The sequence below is a fragment of the Perca flavescens genome, chromosome 2 (assembly GCF_004354835.1).
Source record: "Perca flavescens isolate YP-PL-M2 chromosome 2, PFLA_1.0, whole genome shotgun sequence".
Classification (NCBI taxonomy): Eukaryota; Metazoa; Chordata; class Actinopteri; order Perciformes; family Percidae; genus Perca; species Perca flavescens.
The window spans coordinates 24,159,875-24,177,599 of NC_041332.1; the positions used below are offsets into that span (position 1 = coordinate 24,159,875).

Below are 17,725 nucleotides of genomic sequence, written 5' to 3' on the forward strand. Positions count from 1 at the left end.
GCTTTTTAGCTCTGAGGGAGGCCCGGACATTTGGTCCCCTCCTCTGTGTTCCTTAGCCTCTCTGGCTGCTTTCCATCTGGTCTTGTCCTCCTCACCCTGTTTCCCCCTCCCTGCTGCTCTTCTTTGAGCTTGAGTGAACCATAGGAATGAGGGTGACAGGTACAGGGATGGAAGAAGAGAAACAAGACTAGGTTGTTGGTTATGTTTTTTTGCGTGCAAAACGAAGAAATTTCTCATTGGTTAGCATGTGCAAGATCTGCTATTAAAAAGGATACATTTAAACACATCACATCCAGACAGGACACATTTACATAAAAACATAATAGAAGCTTCATTAAAAGGAGCACCAGGTACTCTATGGTGAAGACTGAATAAAGGTTTAATAGGTACCATGGCTGGACTATGTATGGTCAATGTGCTAAATTGTTGTCAAATTGTTACCGGGATAGTCAGCGGTGTCTATAATGTGAATTCCTGGACATTAAATGTAATACCCCTTTGTTATTTACAGAAGTAGCACAACATGATTGAGCTACGTTTGAGTCAAATAATAAAATAATTTAATAAATTCAACAATATAATCAAGCTATTTTCAAAAATGTGTTCAATTTGACCAGACCTAGCTGACAATTATGAACATGCCCACAGCCTCAAATGTTGGTCTTCAGGGGCTGCAGCATTTATAAATGGACAAATTCACTACCACCTGACAACTTTATTGCTTATTTCTTGGTTAGTTCTGGTTAGATTGCCAACACCTGTCTGCTCTGAGCGTATCCACCATCACTCTCTCTGTCGCTCAACCACACAGTTGCTACGCTCTAGAGCTCCCCCTAAATCTCCCAAATGAGGCTTTCTGGGTCAAGCTTTTCAGATAGAGCAAAAAATGCGTTTTTGGTCTCTGCCAACTCCTGAAAAAAATATCTGGTTTGGTACAGAGCAGGTAGTATAGCATGATTGGCTTTAAGAGCTTTGTCTCAGAAAACAGCTGCCTGCTGCTATAAGAGCAGTGAGAGTTGACCAAAACAGTAAAGTTGCAGGCTAAACGATGAGCTAAAACTCGCTAAGCTCCATAAAGCCGAAGAGAGCTGCAGATTCAGGTGATAATTCTCTGTAGGTTCATCACTACAAGCGACCCCCTTTTTTGTCACATTGTTTTCACATTATCATTTGATACATTGTCATTATAAAAATATTGATTCTAGCCAGTGTTAAGTGACTTTGAAGTGAAAGTCCTAAAAGAAATTGAAATCATAAAAGTTTGATCAATTGAGCTGGGAGTGTATCACTGAAAGTAGATGAAAAGATTAAGATGTCACTTTGGGGTCTGGGACATTGTGATGGATGTTTTTCACAATTTTATAACATTTTACAGACCAGTGATTAAAGAAGATTAAACAATAACAAAAGTAGTTGTTAGTTGCAGCTCTAATGTTACTTGCTAAACTACTGTACAGGACTGTGTCTTGGTGATATATTGAATTCCGTTTACAGTGACACATCATCAAGGGACAGAAAACAGATATCTTAAGCTTTCCTCAGTGTGACTTAATGCTCCATCCTGCTTCATCCTGTCTTAGTCAGCATGCTGACAGTTGAACTTGGTGAACCACAGTGTGAGGACATCATGTGTCCTGAAGGGTCAGCCACAGTTCTCTCTTCTCTTCTGCCGAATTCATTGTTTCACTCGATTGTTGTCATTTACTGCAGCCGACATTGATAATGCACGCGTGCAGGAGACACTGGGACTACATTTCCTTTGTGTTGCAAACAACTCTTTTTAATATTTTCCTGCTTCACATTTCAAGGATAAGAATCATGTAAGTATTTTTTGGACACAGTAAAGTTGTGTAAACTACCTGAAACAATAAAGAAGTTGGAGATACCAAAAATCCCAGCAGGAAGCTTTTGTTTTGTTCCTTAAGCATTTTGTCAGTTTCTGCACTTGTCTGAGAGGAACTGCTTCCAGGAAAACACAGCATGGGACTAAACACTGTGGTGTACTCCTCCAGGTCGTATCGCTCAACAGAAATAAACAGCAGGACCTCTGGTCTTGTGACACGCTACTCATTTACTTGGATGACTTGTGATAAAAGAGGGCAGTCATACGGGCTCTCCAGCCAAGATACTGATTACCAGCACTGCTTTATTGCTGACTTTCCTGCTTTTTCACATTTATGTGTGTGTGTGTGTGTGTGTGTGTGTGTGTGTGTGTGTGTGTGTGTGTGTGTGTGTGTGTGTGTGTGTGTGTGTGTGTGTGTGTGTGTGTGTGTGTGTATTTCAGCTTGAACCCAGAGTCAGTTGCAAAGTTATAAAAGAAAAAATATAAAATTCATTAACAAATATAAGTCATTAAAGTTTGATTTCTAGTCTGCCATCATGAACAAAAATCAATCATGAGCCATAATGTGTTTTTATCCATAATACACACTATCTCTGTAAACTTGACATTAATTTAAAGCACAAAGTTGGCAATATTATATATTTTCTTATTGTCAACAGATCAAAATTCTTACAGAAAGTGTATTTTAATCCATGGCTGATAATTGTCCCTAACAAATGCACATATTACACCTGTTTGAGTAGCGTTTGCTAGAAACTACATCGCTCGGCTACTTTAGGAATTTACTGAGCCTGTTTTAAAAACGAAATAATGTATTTGTGACTCAAAGTGTGTGTCTCCAAATTGGCTTCGGTCTGAGAGCCACAGACAGGGTAGGGAATTTGTTGACATTAAGAAAAATATAGAATAATGTCAGTCTTATCCTTCAGTATTAGCTCATTTTATTTATTTTTTTATATTTAATTTTAAAACACAGACAAATCAAGACCTGATCAAACCTGAAGCAGTAGGTGTATGTGGTGTGAGGTTTAATGGTGAGTTTGTGTGTCGACAAATGATTTAGTGAACATGTACAATGATTAAGGGGCAAGAGACAGTAAAGGTTTTTCCTCCATTTCCCGGGGTTTACTAGTGGGGTTCAAAGGTTAATTGTTGACCTGATGGACTGTGCGGTCGGTCACCAGAACACCTGAGGCCTTTGAGGCGTGTCTGAGTCCTGATTGGCTCTCACTAATGGCTGACAGTTAATCTTTGATTTAGATTGACCCCCTTGCGCACACACACACACACACACACACACACACACACACACACACACACACACACACACACACACACACACACACACACACACACACACACACACCTTTACGGAACACCTTTTTGCTGTAATTCATTTTCAGTTCACTACTTGCAAGTCATGGTAATGGATTTGACAGTTTTATAATTGGTAGGTGATTAAAGGTGCTACAGTCCATATATAGCTCTCTATCATTAGTGCTTTAATCTCTTCTTTTTTGTCTAGCCATCATTCTCTGGTCTTTATGCTAAATAGACTTCCTTCTTGCCTGTTTACTCAGTCGTTAAGGAGTGGGGCTGGTTTCAATAGCAGCTGAAACTCAGCGCTCTGTTGACCACACACTATGACTTTCATCTCTCTCTCCCTATCAACCATTCTGCTCTCTCAGTCCCTCACTGCCTCTTTTCTTGCTCTTTTCAGAGCCCTGAGGGAAGATTTTAGACAGAAACTCTCAGAGCGAGTGACATTCTCTCATCTGGCTGTTTTTTGCTCTGCCGTCCCTCTATCTGCTCTCTTGACTGCTCAGGAAGGTGTGTGTTGTTTGCTTAAGTTAAGCTGTGCTAGGAACATGTTCCCCGTTGTTATGTACAAAAAAACCACACGTGACACATACAGACACACAGTAGTAGTCTTGTGCTGACATGACATAAATCACTTTCGTGGTAACTCCTAGTCAGAAGTTCTAAATGTCCACTCAGAGGAAGACAACAACATGAGGAAGTTTGAACGTTTCCTGCCGTTTTTTCAATTTCTGCAACTCTAAGCAGAAAACCCTTAAAACCCATGAAAACTACTTTTCCCATCAGCCCCCTCTCCTCCCATGAACATCACGCACTGTGTCATCATTAGTTACAGAGTGGACATTTGCAGGTTTGGTGTCTATTTATCAGTTGTGGAAGACATATTCAGATAATTTAAGTATTGATACATTAATGCAAAAGTATTATCATCATAATATACTTAAAACAGTATTCATCATTTCCCCTTTGACTGATATATAGTTACTTATGACATTATTAGATTGTTAATACTGATGCATCATTGCATACGTAACATTTTAGTGCTGTAGCTGTTAGAAGTGGAGCCAACTATTTTATATACTGTAAGGTGTTTTAGTCCAGTGGTTTCCAACCTGGTGGTCAGACCCCTCCAATGGTCCACAGGATAAATCTGAGGGGTCATGAGATGATTATTGGAAGAAAAAACAAAATTCTGCAATACAAATCTGTATTCATTCTCAGTTCACTTTTTTCTGTAATCTTTGCTTTTCTTTAGCAAAGAATAAACATTGGATCATGTTCGTTGCGGCTAAAAAAATACTGAAATGAAACCATATGTGCAGGGAAATCTCTCTTTGGTGGAACTGCTAATGACTTAAAGACATCTGGGACGGGATGAAGGTGCCTCAACAATTTAAATATGGGGTCTCAAGCCTTAATGATTAATCTTATATTTTTAAAATATAAAATTAATGAAAATAAACTAGTAACTGCATCGGCCAGACAAATATAGTAGACTAAAAAGTCTACAAGTCTACAATATTATAAGTATGAAGTAGATTAAAAGGAAAGTAAAGCAAAAGTATCACAGTAAAATTGTACTTAATTACACTACTTTGACACGTAAATAACTTTCTACAAATCAAACGTAGGGCTGGGATCCTCCCACAGACACATACACACTCACCCAAAGTACTGATTTTGCTCCACCCTCACCCGGTCTCATGCTTGCATCTTTGGATCAGTGTGTGTGTGTGCGTGTTTGTGCGTAGAGGAGGCTGGCCTCTGTGCTCAGTGCCCTGCTGTACCTGTCTCTCATGGAGGTGGACTAACACTCCCAGAGCAGGCGGCCAAGCAGCGGAGCGCTGTGAAGCAACAGGGGTAGCTATATCCTCCCATCTGACCACTCTCTGCTTCTCCTTCCTCTTCTATTTTCCACCAACACCCTTCTGCTGTGGTATCCTCCTCAGTATGTCTGCAGTGTTTAAGTCTCACTTCCCTCTCTCTCTCTGATCCTTTAACCTTGAATGACACGTTTCATGTGACTGTAGAGTGTAAAGATTATTATTTAACAGTTAATTCTATGAAGTTGTCTAAAATTGGAAGGCTTAAAAAGTACATGCATGACTCAGCTGATGTTATATTATTATCTACCGGGTGTGTGTTATGTGCTAAAACAGCAGGATTAGAGTGTTTGAAAGCGTTGCTGTTTCATTGATCCTCTTCTGCTGCATTGTGACCCGGTTTTTAGGGGCTGCTGGGAAGTCGTGTCCATGTGTGTGCATACAGCTAAGATGGCGACATCCTTAGGCCTATTTTCTCCAGTACACTGGATCAGCGTCACTCAGGATAGAACAGCAAACTAAGAGATGCATTGTTCCTTACTCTGTACTGAACACACCCGGTTTTTCTTTGCTGCATAATCTGCAATAAATTGGTAGCCAAAGAAAGTTGTGTTGGTTTACAAACTTCTAAATAAGAACACATGACATCAGTGTTGTTTTAATGTCAGGTCGGTGACATAAATAATGAAATGTTCTTCCTCTTACTAGCTGTAAAGAACTTTAATAAGCCCATGCCTCATATGCTTATTTGAGGAAAAAGATGGAATGGCCAGCAAGAGTCAATTTGTGTTCATGGTATAATCTGGAGGAAGCCAGTAAAAGCCATTTTGTCTGCTCATATAGCAATTCAGTCACCAATAACATGCTGTTAATACGTAGAGAATCAGGTGCTTCTATCAATCATAAACACAATGTAATGTACAACAGCTCTACAGCAATAACTGGAACACTTTAACCCGGCCGGTTGGCACAGTGTTACCCCATCAAATCCTTGCTCTTTAACTTAATTTGCAGTGTGCAGGCCAGCCAGCTCTTCCCTCCTGTGTGTGAGTTCATAACCTTTGACCAGGTGAACTTTTGTGTCCGAGCTCTGAATGGCTGTGTAGGTGATGTTTGACATAATATCTGCTAGCTGTTCCTGTTGTATTTCAACAAAGAAATCCCACATTGTCATTACTTTCTTAAATTCTAATTTCGTAATAACTGAGTAATAACTGAGACTTCAATTGTAAATCGTTCCTTGGGAGTAAAAGTTGTGATTTGAGTTTGTCACGTTTAATCATCTACCTGTCGCTGCCTCAGTTTTTTCTCTCTCTCTCTCTCTCTCTCTCTCTCTCTCTCTCTCTCTCTCTCTCTCTCTCTCTCTCTCTTACACACACACACACACACACACACACACACACACACACACACACACACACACCTTTGTGTATACACATGCTTGCATATGAGGTCAGAGCTTTCTAGGTGGAGATTTTCAAACAAATTATTGTTTTTTGTCACTTTATATTCTTTTCTAGATTTCCTCTTTAATGTTGCATTACTTCTGTACTCCATTTGTTCAATTTTGTCCCCTTTTGTTATCTTTATTTTTCTGTTACAGTAACACACTTGCCCAAAGACCCCCCCACACTAATATTATTCAAAGGAAAAGAACAGCTCTAATAGACTGAGTTTCGCTTCACTTTTGACACATCGAGGGCTGTGATTTTGTGAGTCTCTCCTAGAAAAGGAAAAACTCAGCACAACAGTGGTCCACACTGAGGAAGTTAGGAATATTTCCAAGTGGTCAAAAGCAGGAAGAAGGTTACCTCAACGCTAAGACTGAACACTGAATTTATTGTATTTTTGACACTCACAAACTATCCAGTTACATAAAGGAGTTTTTTAAGAGTTATACAAAGTGTCGACCTCACAGTGTCACATAGCTTCTTTTTTTATTATTATCAAGAGCAGAACTCCCAGAGTGAATATTGTCCTCCCTTTGTCATCAGTTTGGCAAGATAAGGCTGATAAGAGATAGAGTCATGTTAGCACTTCACACGATAGAACTAAACAGAGGGAGGGCACGTCAAGATGTGGAGAGGGAAAGCCACACAGACATAAGAAATAAAAAATCTGTTAATACAGTAGGCTGTTGGAAAAACCTTGAGTGTTTTTTTCCCCTTTTTGAGTGCAATTAAGGGAACTCTATCCTCGCTGAGCAGAATCAGAATGCATACAGACTAGATGTCCGCATAACTCAAAATTGATATTTTTATTAATCTAATGTCATCTTGACCTAGGTCACCATGCAGCAACTAACTACTGGCTAAAGATAGAGAAATACCATCCTGTCCTTCCCCACTCTTGTTATTTGCCGTCTTTTTTTCTCTCCTTGCCCCTGTTTAGACCTTATTGTCTATAAGTGTATATATGGATAAATTAATGAATTAATAGTTTGCTTCAACCAGAAACATAAAATATATATTAGTATGGTACATCCGCAATAAAGTTTTTCATGATATTTAAAGAATTTTATTGTGTCAAGATGACATTTTTTTTACCATTGCAATACTTCAGCCTTGGGTGAACTAACAAGTGAACAGGTGTGTGTGTGTGTGTGGGTGGGAGAGTGGGATATTGGGTCAAGTCAAATGAGTGTGCGTTACCAAGTGTGCGCGTTACCATGGTTGCTGGGCTTAGTAGCATTTTACCTTTGTTGACTGCCTCACCTATTTCCATCAAAGTCCAGGCAATCTTGTGATGTGCAAAAACGCGCGTACACACTCATTGCCCGTTTGTTTTTTTGGCCTGTTTGCTTACATGTCATGCAGTCTGACAATATATAGTTTGTTTTGTAGTCTGCTGTGATTGGCTGCCTCAGTGTTGTATGCAGCGTTGAGATTTTGGGGATTTAAAATGGATTTTTCTGTTCTGAATGCTGGCAGTGTTGGAAAATAACAGAGTAAGAGGTTTATGCTTGGGAAGCCGATTTCTGATTGTTCTCTGTTCCTCTTATAGGGCTGTAGCTCTTAATGAAGTGGCACACACACACACACACACACACACACACACACACACACACACACACACACACACACACACACACACACTATATATTTAACATTCATGATAAAGGGGTTGAAAGTCCAACACCCTCTTGTGGTGAGTGTGCAACATATCATGTGTAAAATAGATTAATGTGCACAGCTTTTTGAACCAGTGGGGTCATTTTTAACACAAAATTCCTCATATAGCTTAAGTCCAACTTGTCTACCTTACTGCTGACACACACACACACACACACACACACACACACACACACACACACACACACACACAATGAGCATGTGACCTATAGTCATAGTGAACCTTGAGCTGGAGGTTTCAGGGTTTATAGCCCTTCATTCTCTCTGATAGGGGTCAGAGGTCAGCAAGGAACCTAAGAAACTCAACAAAACAAGGTTGTAAAACCACTGATAGGGGAAGGTGCCCTAGGGATTTATAGATGCTGTATTTTCATTGTTCTGTCACATTATGTGCCTTGGTTAGTTTGTTAGGTAGCTAATCTTGCATGTTATTGCACCTGCAAAATGATAATCATCATTCAGTTTTTTGTTGGTTTTAAAAGGCTGCTTCTAAACATTACCATGCTTTTCTTATTGTTCTTCTTCTTGTGTTTCCTATTTACCCATGGATAGTAGTTGTGGTTGATAAAATGTACTGTAATTTGATAAACCTGTCTCTCTTTGCCCTATTCAGGCCCCAGATCCGATTGGATGATTTTGTCAGAATGACAGCCGAAGATCCTACTTCCTCCTCAACCATGAGCAATAACGCTGCCCCTGCCACACCCTCCAACCCTGCCGGTGCCTCCCACCACTCTCTTCATGGACAGATCAACATCCCTGAGGGAGTTGCAGGTGCTCCTAATGAGGCTGCACTGGTGACCCTGATGGAGCGCACTGGCTACAGTATGGTCCAGGAAAATGGTCAGCGTAAATATGGCCCTCCTCCTGGTTGGAATGCTGCATCTCCACCACGGGGATGTGAAATCTTTGTGGGCAAGATCCCACGGGACGTTTATGAGGATGAGCTGGTCCCAGTGTTTGAGTCTGTGGGACGCATCTATGAGATGCGGCTGATGATGGACTTTGATGGGAAGAACAGAGGGTATGCATTTGTGATGTACACAGAGAAACATGAGGCCAAGCGGGCTGTGCGCGAGCTCAACAACTATGAGGTGCGGCCCGGGCGGCTGCTGGGGGTCTGCTCCTCCGTGGACAACTGCCGTCTTTTCATTGGTGGCATCCCCAAGACCAAAAAGCGCGAGGAGATCCTGGAAGAGGTCTCCAAAGTGACAGAAGGGGTACTAGACGTGATTGTTTATGCCAGCGCTGCAGACAAGATGAAGAACAGAGGCTTTGCTTTTGTAGAGTATGAGTCACACCGTGCAGCCGCCATGGCTCGCAGGAAGTTGATGCCTGGACGTATTCAGCTTTGGGGCCACCAGATTGCAGTGGACTGGGCTGAGCCAGAAATTGATGTGGACGAAGACGTTATGGAGACAGTGAAGATTCTCTACGTCAGAAATCTTATGATGGAGACCAGCGAGGAGACGATCAGACAGGTGGGACAGGCTTACTGTTCAGTTCAGAGGTTTCACAATGCATGCATTTGTTGGGTAAAAAACATATCAGATAGGAAGAGGTACTATAGGTTACCATTCTTAACCAATCACCCCTTTTTCTCTGTCAACCAGGTGTTCAGCCAGTGGAATCCTGGATGTGTTGAACGGGTGAAGAAAATCCGTGACTACGCCTTCGTCCACTTTACCTCCCGGGACGATGCTGTCATGGCCATGGACCACCTCAACGGCACAGAGGTGGAAGGGTCCTGCATCGAGGTGACACTCGCCAAGCCAGTTGATAAAGAGCAGTACTCTCGCCAGAAGGCCTCCAAGGGAGCTTCTGCCACTCCAGAGCCTACTCAGCAGAGCTACGTCTACCAGTGTGATCCCTATACATTGGCCTACTATGGTTATCCCTACAACACCCTAATTGGACCCAACAGGGAATACTTCGTCAAAGGTTAGAATTCATTGTTTCTGCTTTTGTACCAGTAAGAATCAGAATCAAAGCCACAGTGTTTCTTTGGAAGCCATCTATTTTTGTAAATGTTGGTAGCAGAAGAAACTCAATGGGCCAATGCACTGTTAATGACATTCAAAAGATGCTATTGTAGGAACAATGGCAAACACACCCCATCAATAGGGAGCTATGATTTTTAAATGGTCATGATGACTAAGATAATAATAATTTAATCTTTGATGACTAGAATTTCATTTGACAAAAGTTTTAAAATCTTGAAAGCAAAGAAAAAACAAGGTGATGGACTAATGAATGCTAACGCCCATTACCTTTGATGATTGATTATGTATGGTCTTTGGGTGGTAGCAGGAAAATCTATTTGACTTTCAACAATCATTGTGTTTTGGTTTTCTCTCCAAAGGATCCCCAATGATACAGAACAATGGTAATCTCTCACATTCTTATTTCTACTTATTCCTCCAATGAACAATAAGCTTTCTTGCCATGTGACAAACTATACGTTTTCTAACACCATCCTTTTCCCGCTGTGCTGTCACCTCCCATTTCATGCTGGGTTATTGCAGAGATCACAACAAAGCTAAAAACATCTAGGAATACCATTTTACAGTGCAATGAACTTGCATAACTGCATCTAAATAGTCAAAAAAAAAGTTGACCCAAAGAACTCCAAACAAATCCTGAGCTCAATCAGATATTGTTGAAAAAACTTCGTAAGCAGATTTCAGCCTTCAATTAGAGCTGAAGGAATATTCTTGCTACCCCAGTCCTGATATCTGGAGAGTTCTAAACCCATCATAAAATCTTTACTACTACTTCTTGCCCTACACAACTTTCAGTACAAGTTGCCCCTACTGCCCAAGTCCTAAACCACAACCCCTGTCATCATATTACTTTAATTGTATTTTAAGCAGGTACTGTGCGGGGTCGTGGTCGTGCTGCTGCAGGTAACCGTACCCCTGGACCACGGGGGTCGTACCTGGGGGGTTACTCTGCCGGTCGTGGCATCTACAGCCGCTACCATGAGGGCAAGGCCAAGCAGCCCGAAAAGCCCTATGAGCTGATGCCCAGTCTGGAGCTCGCTGCTTCCGTCAACTCCGTTGGCATCAAACCTGGCACAAGTCAGTGAGATAGTTATATCCATCCATATTCTTGCCCATCTCAAAAGCCTTTATAAAACCTTCCAGCTCATAATTTTCTGTCTCTCTCTCCTGCGTGGTTTGAGGAACATTTTGTAAATCAAGATTATAGTTGTTGCTGGATGGTCAGGCGCAAAAGGACTTCCTTTCTCTCAACAGTAAATGATAATGACACTATATATCTGTCCTTTCTAGCATGACCAGAAAGTAACTGCTATGATTTGTTTCTCATTCTGTCCTTTTTCCTCCATTTCAAAAAAATTGTCTTGGTGCCTCCAATACAGTGCTTTCATTCAACTGAATAGGGAAGCCATATTTTTCACACAGTGCTGTTGTCTTTCTGCACATGGCCATCGTTATGTGGGCACCAATGCTTCCAAAATCTCCTTTCACATTTCCTTTGTACTCCTTTTTATGCACTCAACTCCAATTTTTTACTGAAAGGTGGTTGAACAAATACAAATCTCACAAAAGATTTGCCGTATCTATTCACGATGTTAAGTTCTTTTTGGACGTCAGTTCAACAAGTTTTATTTTCTGTAGGAGCAGCTGCTTTAGCTTTGTTAGCGTTAAAAACACTTTCAGTCAAGAACAGAGTTGAAAAGCAAAACTAAACGCACAAACTAAAGATTATCTTCTCTTTTCTATCGTGTCTACTCGATTTTGATCACTGAAAGGATAATACCAGTGTTATGTAGGGTTGCAGCCCATCTATTGCTGTATACATTTAGTCACCATGATCATCATCATCATTTTTTTTTTTTTTGTAAATATGAGGTCTACAGTGTAAAACATAGGCGGAAATTAGCTGCAGTCCCAGCAAAGAAGAAATGTGAGTAAAGTTTTTAGGCTTTTTAAAGGATTAATTTCTGGTTCTTTCTTCCTTATTTCCCCAAAACAGTAAACCCAAACCCAATTAACATAAAGATAAAACAGAAATTATAGGAAAGAATTCTAGTAGGCCTACATTTGTATACAGTAGAATAATGTAGAGTAGAAATTTTAATGAAGAAATGCAAAATAAAAATAATAAAACACAAACTGGTATTATTCTTTAAATTTTAAAGTGTATTACTAAACATAAACGTGACAAAAAGTCTACCCAAATGTTTTTCATCATAACTTTTAATATTGAACTATTTGCTGTTGAATGTTATGTATTTGGTGATCAGAGGTCCATTTCATAAAGTGGACGTTCTTGATGCTCCTTCTGGAAGGATTTGCCCATAATCTGGAGCTTGGCCTTAGTCTCGAACTGTGTGGAATCACAGGATCCCCACCAAATTGAAAAGACTTTTGTCCATCTGAAACAATGACTGACGTTGTGCTCGCTCTGTGTGTGTGTGTGTGTGTGTGTGTGTGTGTGTGTGTGTGTGTGTGTGTGTGTGTGTGTGTGTTTGTGTGTGTGTGTGTGTTGGAACATTGAGGTTAATCCACAGTTGAGCACCACCCTAATCCGAATCACACCCCAATGTATTTTTTTCCCCCTTCTTAACTAAATTGTTTCCTTCAACCTTTATTGCTTTAGCAGTCATTCCTTTCATAGATTACTTTCAGATCTAGGTATGCATGATTCTGATTGAGCATGGGTGCATATGTGCTATTATTTCATACTGTATATTGTGAATGCAAACATAACCATCTTTTGCTATACTGTTGTCTGCGGTGGTTCCATCTGTTATCCAAGCTCTCATTCTTGTGTCTCTTTATGTGCAGTGGCATTGCCGACTCTGGGTGGGCAGTACTCAGTGTTCAGCACGGCTCCTGCAGCCAAGCTGATGGAGGAGGGAAAGGTGCACACAGTGGAGCACCTTATGAACCCTCTGGCCATGCAACACCCTGAACACACCACCGCTAGTGCTGCTGCAACCGTCATGCCTGCGGTCTCTACCCCTCCACCTTTTCAGGTGTGCATTATGTCATTGTTTTATGTTTCACAGACATAAGATTTTTGAATGTGATTCATGCTGAAAGATGTCAAATGCCCAGCATCTGAGATGAGGAGGGAACTACAGAGGTCTGATAGGCTTACATATTTCTATCTCCACATCCCCATATTGTATTTAAGAGTCAAATAAATGTAGTGGAGTTTTGGTGACTGTGAAGGACTGTATGTTTAGGCTGGGCTTTAAAAGGTTGTGGCCACCAGGGGGCATCGATTAGAATGCAGAATGTTTCTTGTAGGTATTTTATTAGGATTAAGGTGTGTGTTTTAATAAATGCTTATTAATAAGCAAATTAAACAAATACAAAACTCAGAAATTCAGTAATACACTATATCCATGATCAAAGATTAATTTGCTGCACATAAATGCAACAATACACATCATGCTAAATCAGCTGAGCAAATAATAATCCTCTTAAACTGTAACACACATTGTGTAAGTATTGTGCCAATATTTCCAAATTGAGACACGTAAGGCTTGCAAAGCAACACCTCCGTTAATATGCAGCATTCTAAACAATTAAACACACAAGCAGTGCGAGGCTCCGTCATTATACAACTTAAAAAACGAGCAGCAACGTGGCCAACATTATTGCAGTAGAATAAACAATGTGACGTTATTATGAAGCAAAACGAACAACAAACATCAGTAATACTTACTGGTAGTTGCACACACACACTGCAAGAAACTTAGAAACGAGTACAGCAACACTATAACATTATCTATGTAGACCTATTAACTGCACCGTCTTTCCACACCAGCGCTATCTTCCAAAACTTTCCCAAAACTGAAACTTAGGCTGTCTTCTTCAACGAGCAGCGGAGCGCAGTGCCGCTCCTGACTGCCTGCTTCTCAATCAGCCAGTTTTACCTGCCTGAAGAGGTCGTCCTTTGTCACAACAATAGTTAGCCCACCACTTATTACATGACAAACATGACCTATTTGTACTCTTTCTATTCTCTCATTTTTTTAGGGTGAAACTCAATATTGAATGGATTCATTCAATGAATATAGACTTTAGAAATCCTCTTAATTATTTATTAATTTATTAATTAATTAATTATAGTCCTACTTTTTCTCCTGTATTTCCCAGGGCCGTCCTATCACTCCTGTCTATGCCATGGCCCACAACGTACAGCGCATCCAAGCAGCCGGTGGCCTGTATGGAGCTGGATACGTCCCCATCACAAACTACGCTGCCAACACAGCAGCTCTGGCCGCTCTGCAGAAGAATGCAGCGGTGGCGGCTGCAGCATATGGGGGATACACAGGCTACGCGATGCCACAGGCCTTCCCCGCCACAGCCTTCCAGCTGCCTATCCACGATGTCTACCAGACATATTGATAATGAGGGTCAGACCACAACAAAGTTACCCTGCCTGTGACTGAACCACCACCACAACGTCCCATCATACAGAAACATCACTTGAGCTGTGAACATCCAAAAGCTCTAAAGGAATGTTTTTTGAAGCAAATATTTAGAAAACAGACAGAGAAACAATGACATCTCACTCATATCTGTCCAACGCATTCTGGCCTGATCGGTCCAACGTACTGGCCTCAGTATATCCTGGACCCAAGGCAACCATGTGTAATTATGCAGCGTCACTGTTTTATAAAACACATAGAGGACAGTCCACTTACTGAGGAAACCTATCTGTATGTGGTGATAATCGTCCCCCAACATTAAGCATTAACTCATAATAACAACCATCTCTCTGTCTTGCTCTTTGTCTCTGTGTCTCTGACCCCCACCACCTTGTTGCTATGGCAACAGAAACACTGAAGGTACACTCAAGTATTTATAAAGAGAAGATAAATATTTAAGGTTTTATTTTCTGTAGGTTTCTCTTATTAATGGAGTGAAGCAGGAAAGAAACACCTTTACACTGTCTAATTTTCTTTTTTTTTTAAACTGTATAAACGTGTGGGTAAGAAAGAAAAGTTAATTGAAAGAAAGTAAAAAGAACAACAGGAACTACTTAAAAGAGAGGATACCACTGAATACAACTGTTTTGGATATACTAATGTTTTGTTTTCATTAATATATAGTAGCCTAGCCTATTCATTCTACATGCTGTAGGTGATGCTATCCGTCCATGCTGGTTGAATGTGTAAGCTTCAAACATGCCTGTTTGGTACTTTTTGGTTTATTAAGATTTGTTTGTTTTGGATGTTTTTAAATGAAGGTTTCTAAGTGTTGTGTTCATTTGCTTAGTTTGCTTGTTTTTGTCTATTCTTTAACTTTTGGAAACATATATCTTGGTTTGTTTGAAAAAAAAAATGTTGCCAGCTAAATAATATTATTTGGCAGATTCACTGGGGGAACAAATACTAGAGGAAGAAAACTGGAAAGCTTTTTCAACATGATTTATCTATAAGCCTGATAGACAGCGACACCATGTACATTCCCATTGTCATAAAACTGTGCTGACAGGGGACTCAGACTGAACAGATGCTTGTTGTTTTTTCTCTCTATTTACCTATATCTTTATTATTGTGTTTTTGAATTGTTTGACTCTTGAAAGGTGAACAACTATGGACAGAAATGAGAGACATTTTTCTATGTGGACTGCAACACTCTGCCACTTAAAGCGCTCCTGCATTTACCAATGCCTACCAAAAAAGACGTAAGGCTACATACACTGCAACATTTTTAGATAAGAAAGATTCTCTGTGCCTGACTACAGTGCCTTACATCTGCATACTGGACTGGAGTTTTCTCCATTCATATTTCCAATCATTTGTAGTATTACTGTGTTGTGAAACAAGTAGGTTTCAGTCTCTGTAGTCAGATGTAACAAGGCTACCTCTCTATTGTAGTCTCTTCTCTAAATGCTTCTGCAGCAACACTCCGTATGTCTGTCTCCTCTTTATTTCTTGTCCTCCAAACTGTGCTTGACTGAGGTGCACTTAAACATATTTATAAAAGGCAAGAGATTGCGACTTTCAGATGAAGAGATAATAAATACTGAGCATGAATGCATGTGTGAACTGGGCTAGTTTGGAGTTTCTCAATTATTGTATGTGTGAGAGAGCTCTTCCTCGCGGATAAAGAATAAAAATAACCCTCATGGATTGGTTTAGCAGACACTTTTTAAACTCTGCTGTGTGTTGAAAACAAGCATAATATTGGACTGGGAATAACTAGAGCAATACCTCATGCTGAAATATACAAGTAGCCATGCATGTAGCCTATGTGCTACAGCACAAAAACATAATGGATGCAAGCAGCTGCTGATCACTCCACAATCTTTATATAAGAGCATGCAAAACATTTGTATGCTGGCTTGTATTTGTAAACCAGTTGTGGTAGTTGTTTTTATTCACTATGTTTAAAGAGAATATCTAAACATTTGCTCATTTTCCATAATTTCCGCAGATTTATGACTACATTTTACACATAAAACAACATAATGAGTTTGACTTTGAGGATGGTCTGGATCATGACTGTTTATGGCCAAGACGTTAAACGAAAAGATTGATTATCCACAGCAAACAAGACATAGTTTTATCATCTCACTCCATCCTAGCTACATTGTGCTTCTCTCTCCTCTGAAAATGGATTTGACGTAGAAAGCAAACTGCTGATAACTGCTTTTATTATTTTCTTGTATGACGACAATAAGTCAGGATATATTTAATATATGCATTACGTGTTATGTCTATGAAGTGAGAAGAAAAGGTATAATATATTCTAAAACATATTTCTTTTCTTTATGTACACCTTGTTTAGGGATTAAAAAGTAATAGTAACAAAAGTAGAGGAAAAACTTTTTTTTTTGCCAAAGTGTCCAATAGTTTTTAAAACATTCAAGGTTATTATGTTTTTGTCATGTGTAATATTCTGTATGCTATTTTGTACTGGTTTTGGTGTTATGAGTGGGACCACAAAGGCCTTTTGGTTCATTTGATCAGTTAAACTAAGAACTAGAAAACTTGTCCATTGCAGTGTTACAATCCATCAGCACTTTGAGAGGTTGGTGTTGCAACTTTGCATGTCAGTTTTGGATAAACTGTTAAATGTCTGATGATGTTTTAACAGCCATCCAAACGTCATGTGTTAAACGGCAGAGAACTGTGTCCTCCCACTCAAAACGCCTGCTTTAATTTCTATTGCCTGCATTTCATCCACACCACAGCATCCTTGTGTCAGTGGTGTGGACCTGCATATGCCTAGTTTAACATAGGTGTTACCATTTAAACTCCCTAGTGTGTGCCTTATTGCCAATATGTGGCCTTTGCTATGCCTTTGTAGACCTATCAAACAGTTTTCTATCTGAAGGTTTGTTTAAAAAAAAATATTGTTCTGTATTGTTATATTTATAGTGATAAAGTAGATAAATAAAGCATTTTCAAAAGGATGCAATACTGTCATTCATTTTGTTTGTATTCCCCTTTGTTCAAACACACAGAAAATGACTAATCATGTCAGCTAGCTTCAGTTTTAGGAACTGTATAACTAGAAAGTGCGAAAAGGGTCAGAAGTTTCTTGAATGGTTCAGAGGCAGAGGACTTTGACTCCGACCTCTGTGAATGGAAACCCATGCCTGACCTCCTACAT

The 17,725-nt window shown here is 40.0% G+C and overlaps 1 protein-coding gene across 8 annotated transcripts in view; it reads left to right on the plus strand.

Annotated features, from left to right (window-relative positions):
- Positions 1-17,525, plus strand: part of rbm47 (RNA binding motif protein 47) — a 32,678-nt gene extending 15,153 nt beyond the window's left edge. For 4 of the 8 annotated variants that reach the window (XM_028597850.1, XM_028597842.1, XM_028597859.1 and 1 more), the window contains 6 exons: positions 8,731-9,598; positions 9,731-10,058; positions 10,480-10,503; positions 10,988-11,197; positions 12,932-13,122; positions 14,255-17,525. In XM_028597850.1, the coding sequence (XP_028453651.1) occupies positions 8,762-9,598; positions 9,731-10,058; positions 10,480-10,503; positions 10,988-11,197; positions 12,932-13,122; positions 14,255-14,506 (1,842 nt within the window). In that variant the 5' untranslated portion in view covers positions 8,731-8,761 and the 3' untranslated portion in view covers positions 14,507-17,525. Of the gene's footprint in view, positions 1-4,944; positions 5,024-8,730; positions 9,599-9,730; positions 10,059-10,479; positions 10,504-10,987; positions 11,198-12,931; positions 13,123-14,254 lie in introns of those variants that run through there. The other 4 variants (XM_028597869.1, XM_028597878.1, XM_028597894.1 and 1 more) reach the window with 4 other exon arrangements.
- The last annotated feature ends 200 nt before the right edge of the window (positions 17,526-17,725 follow it).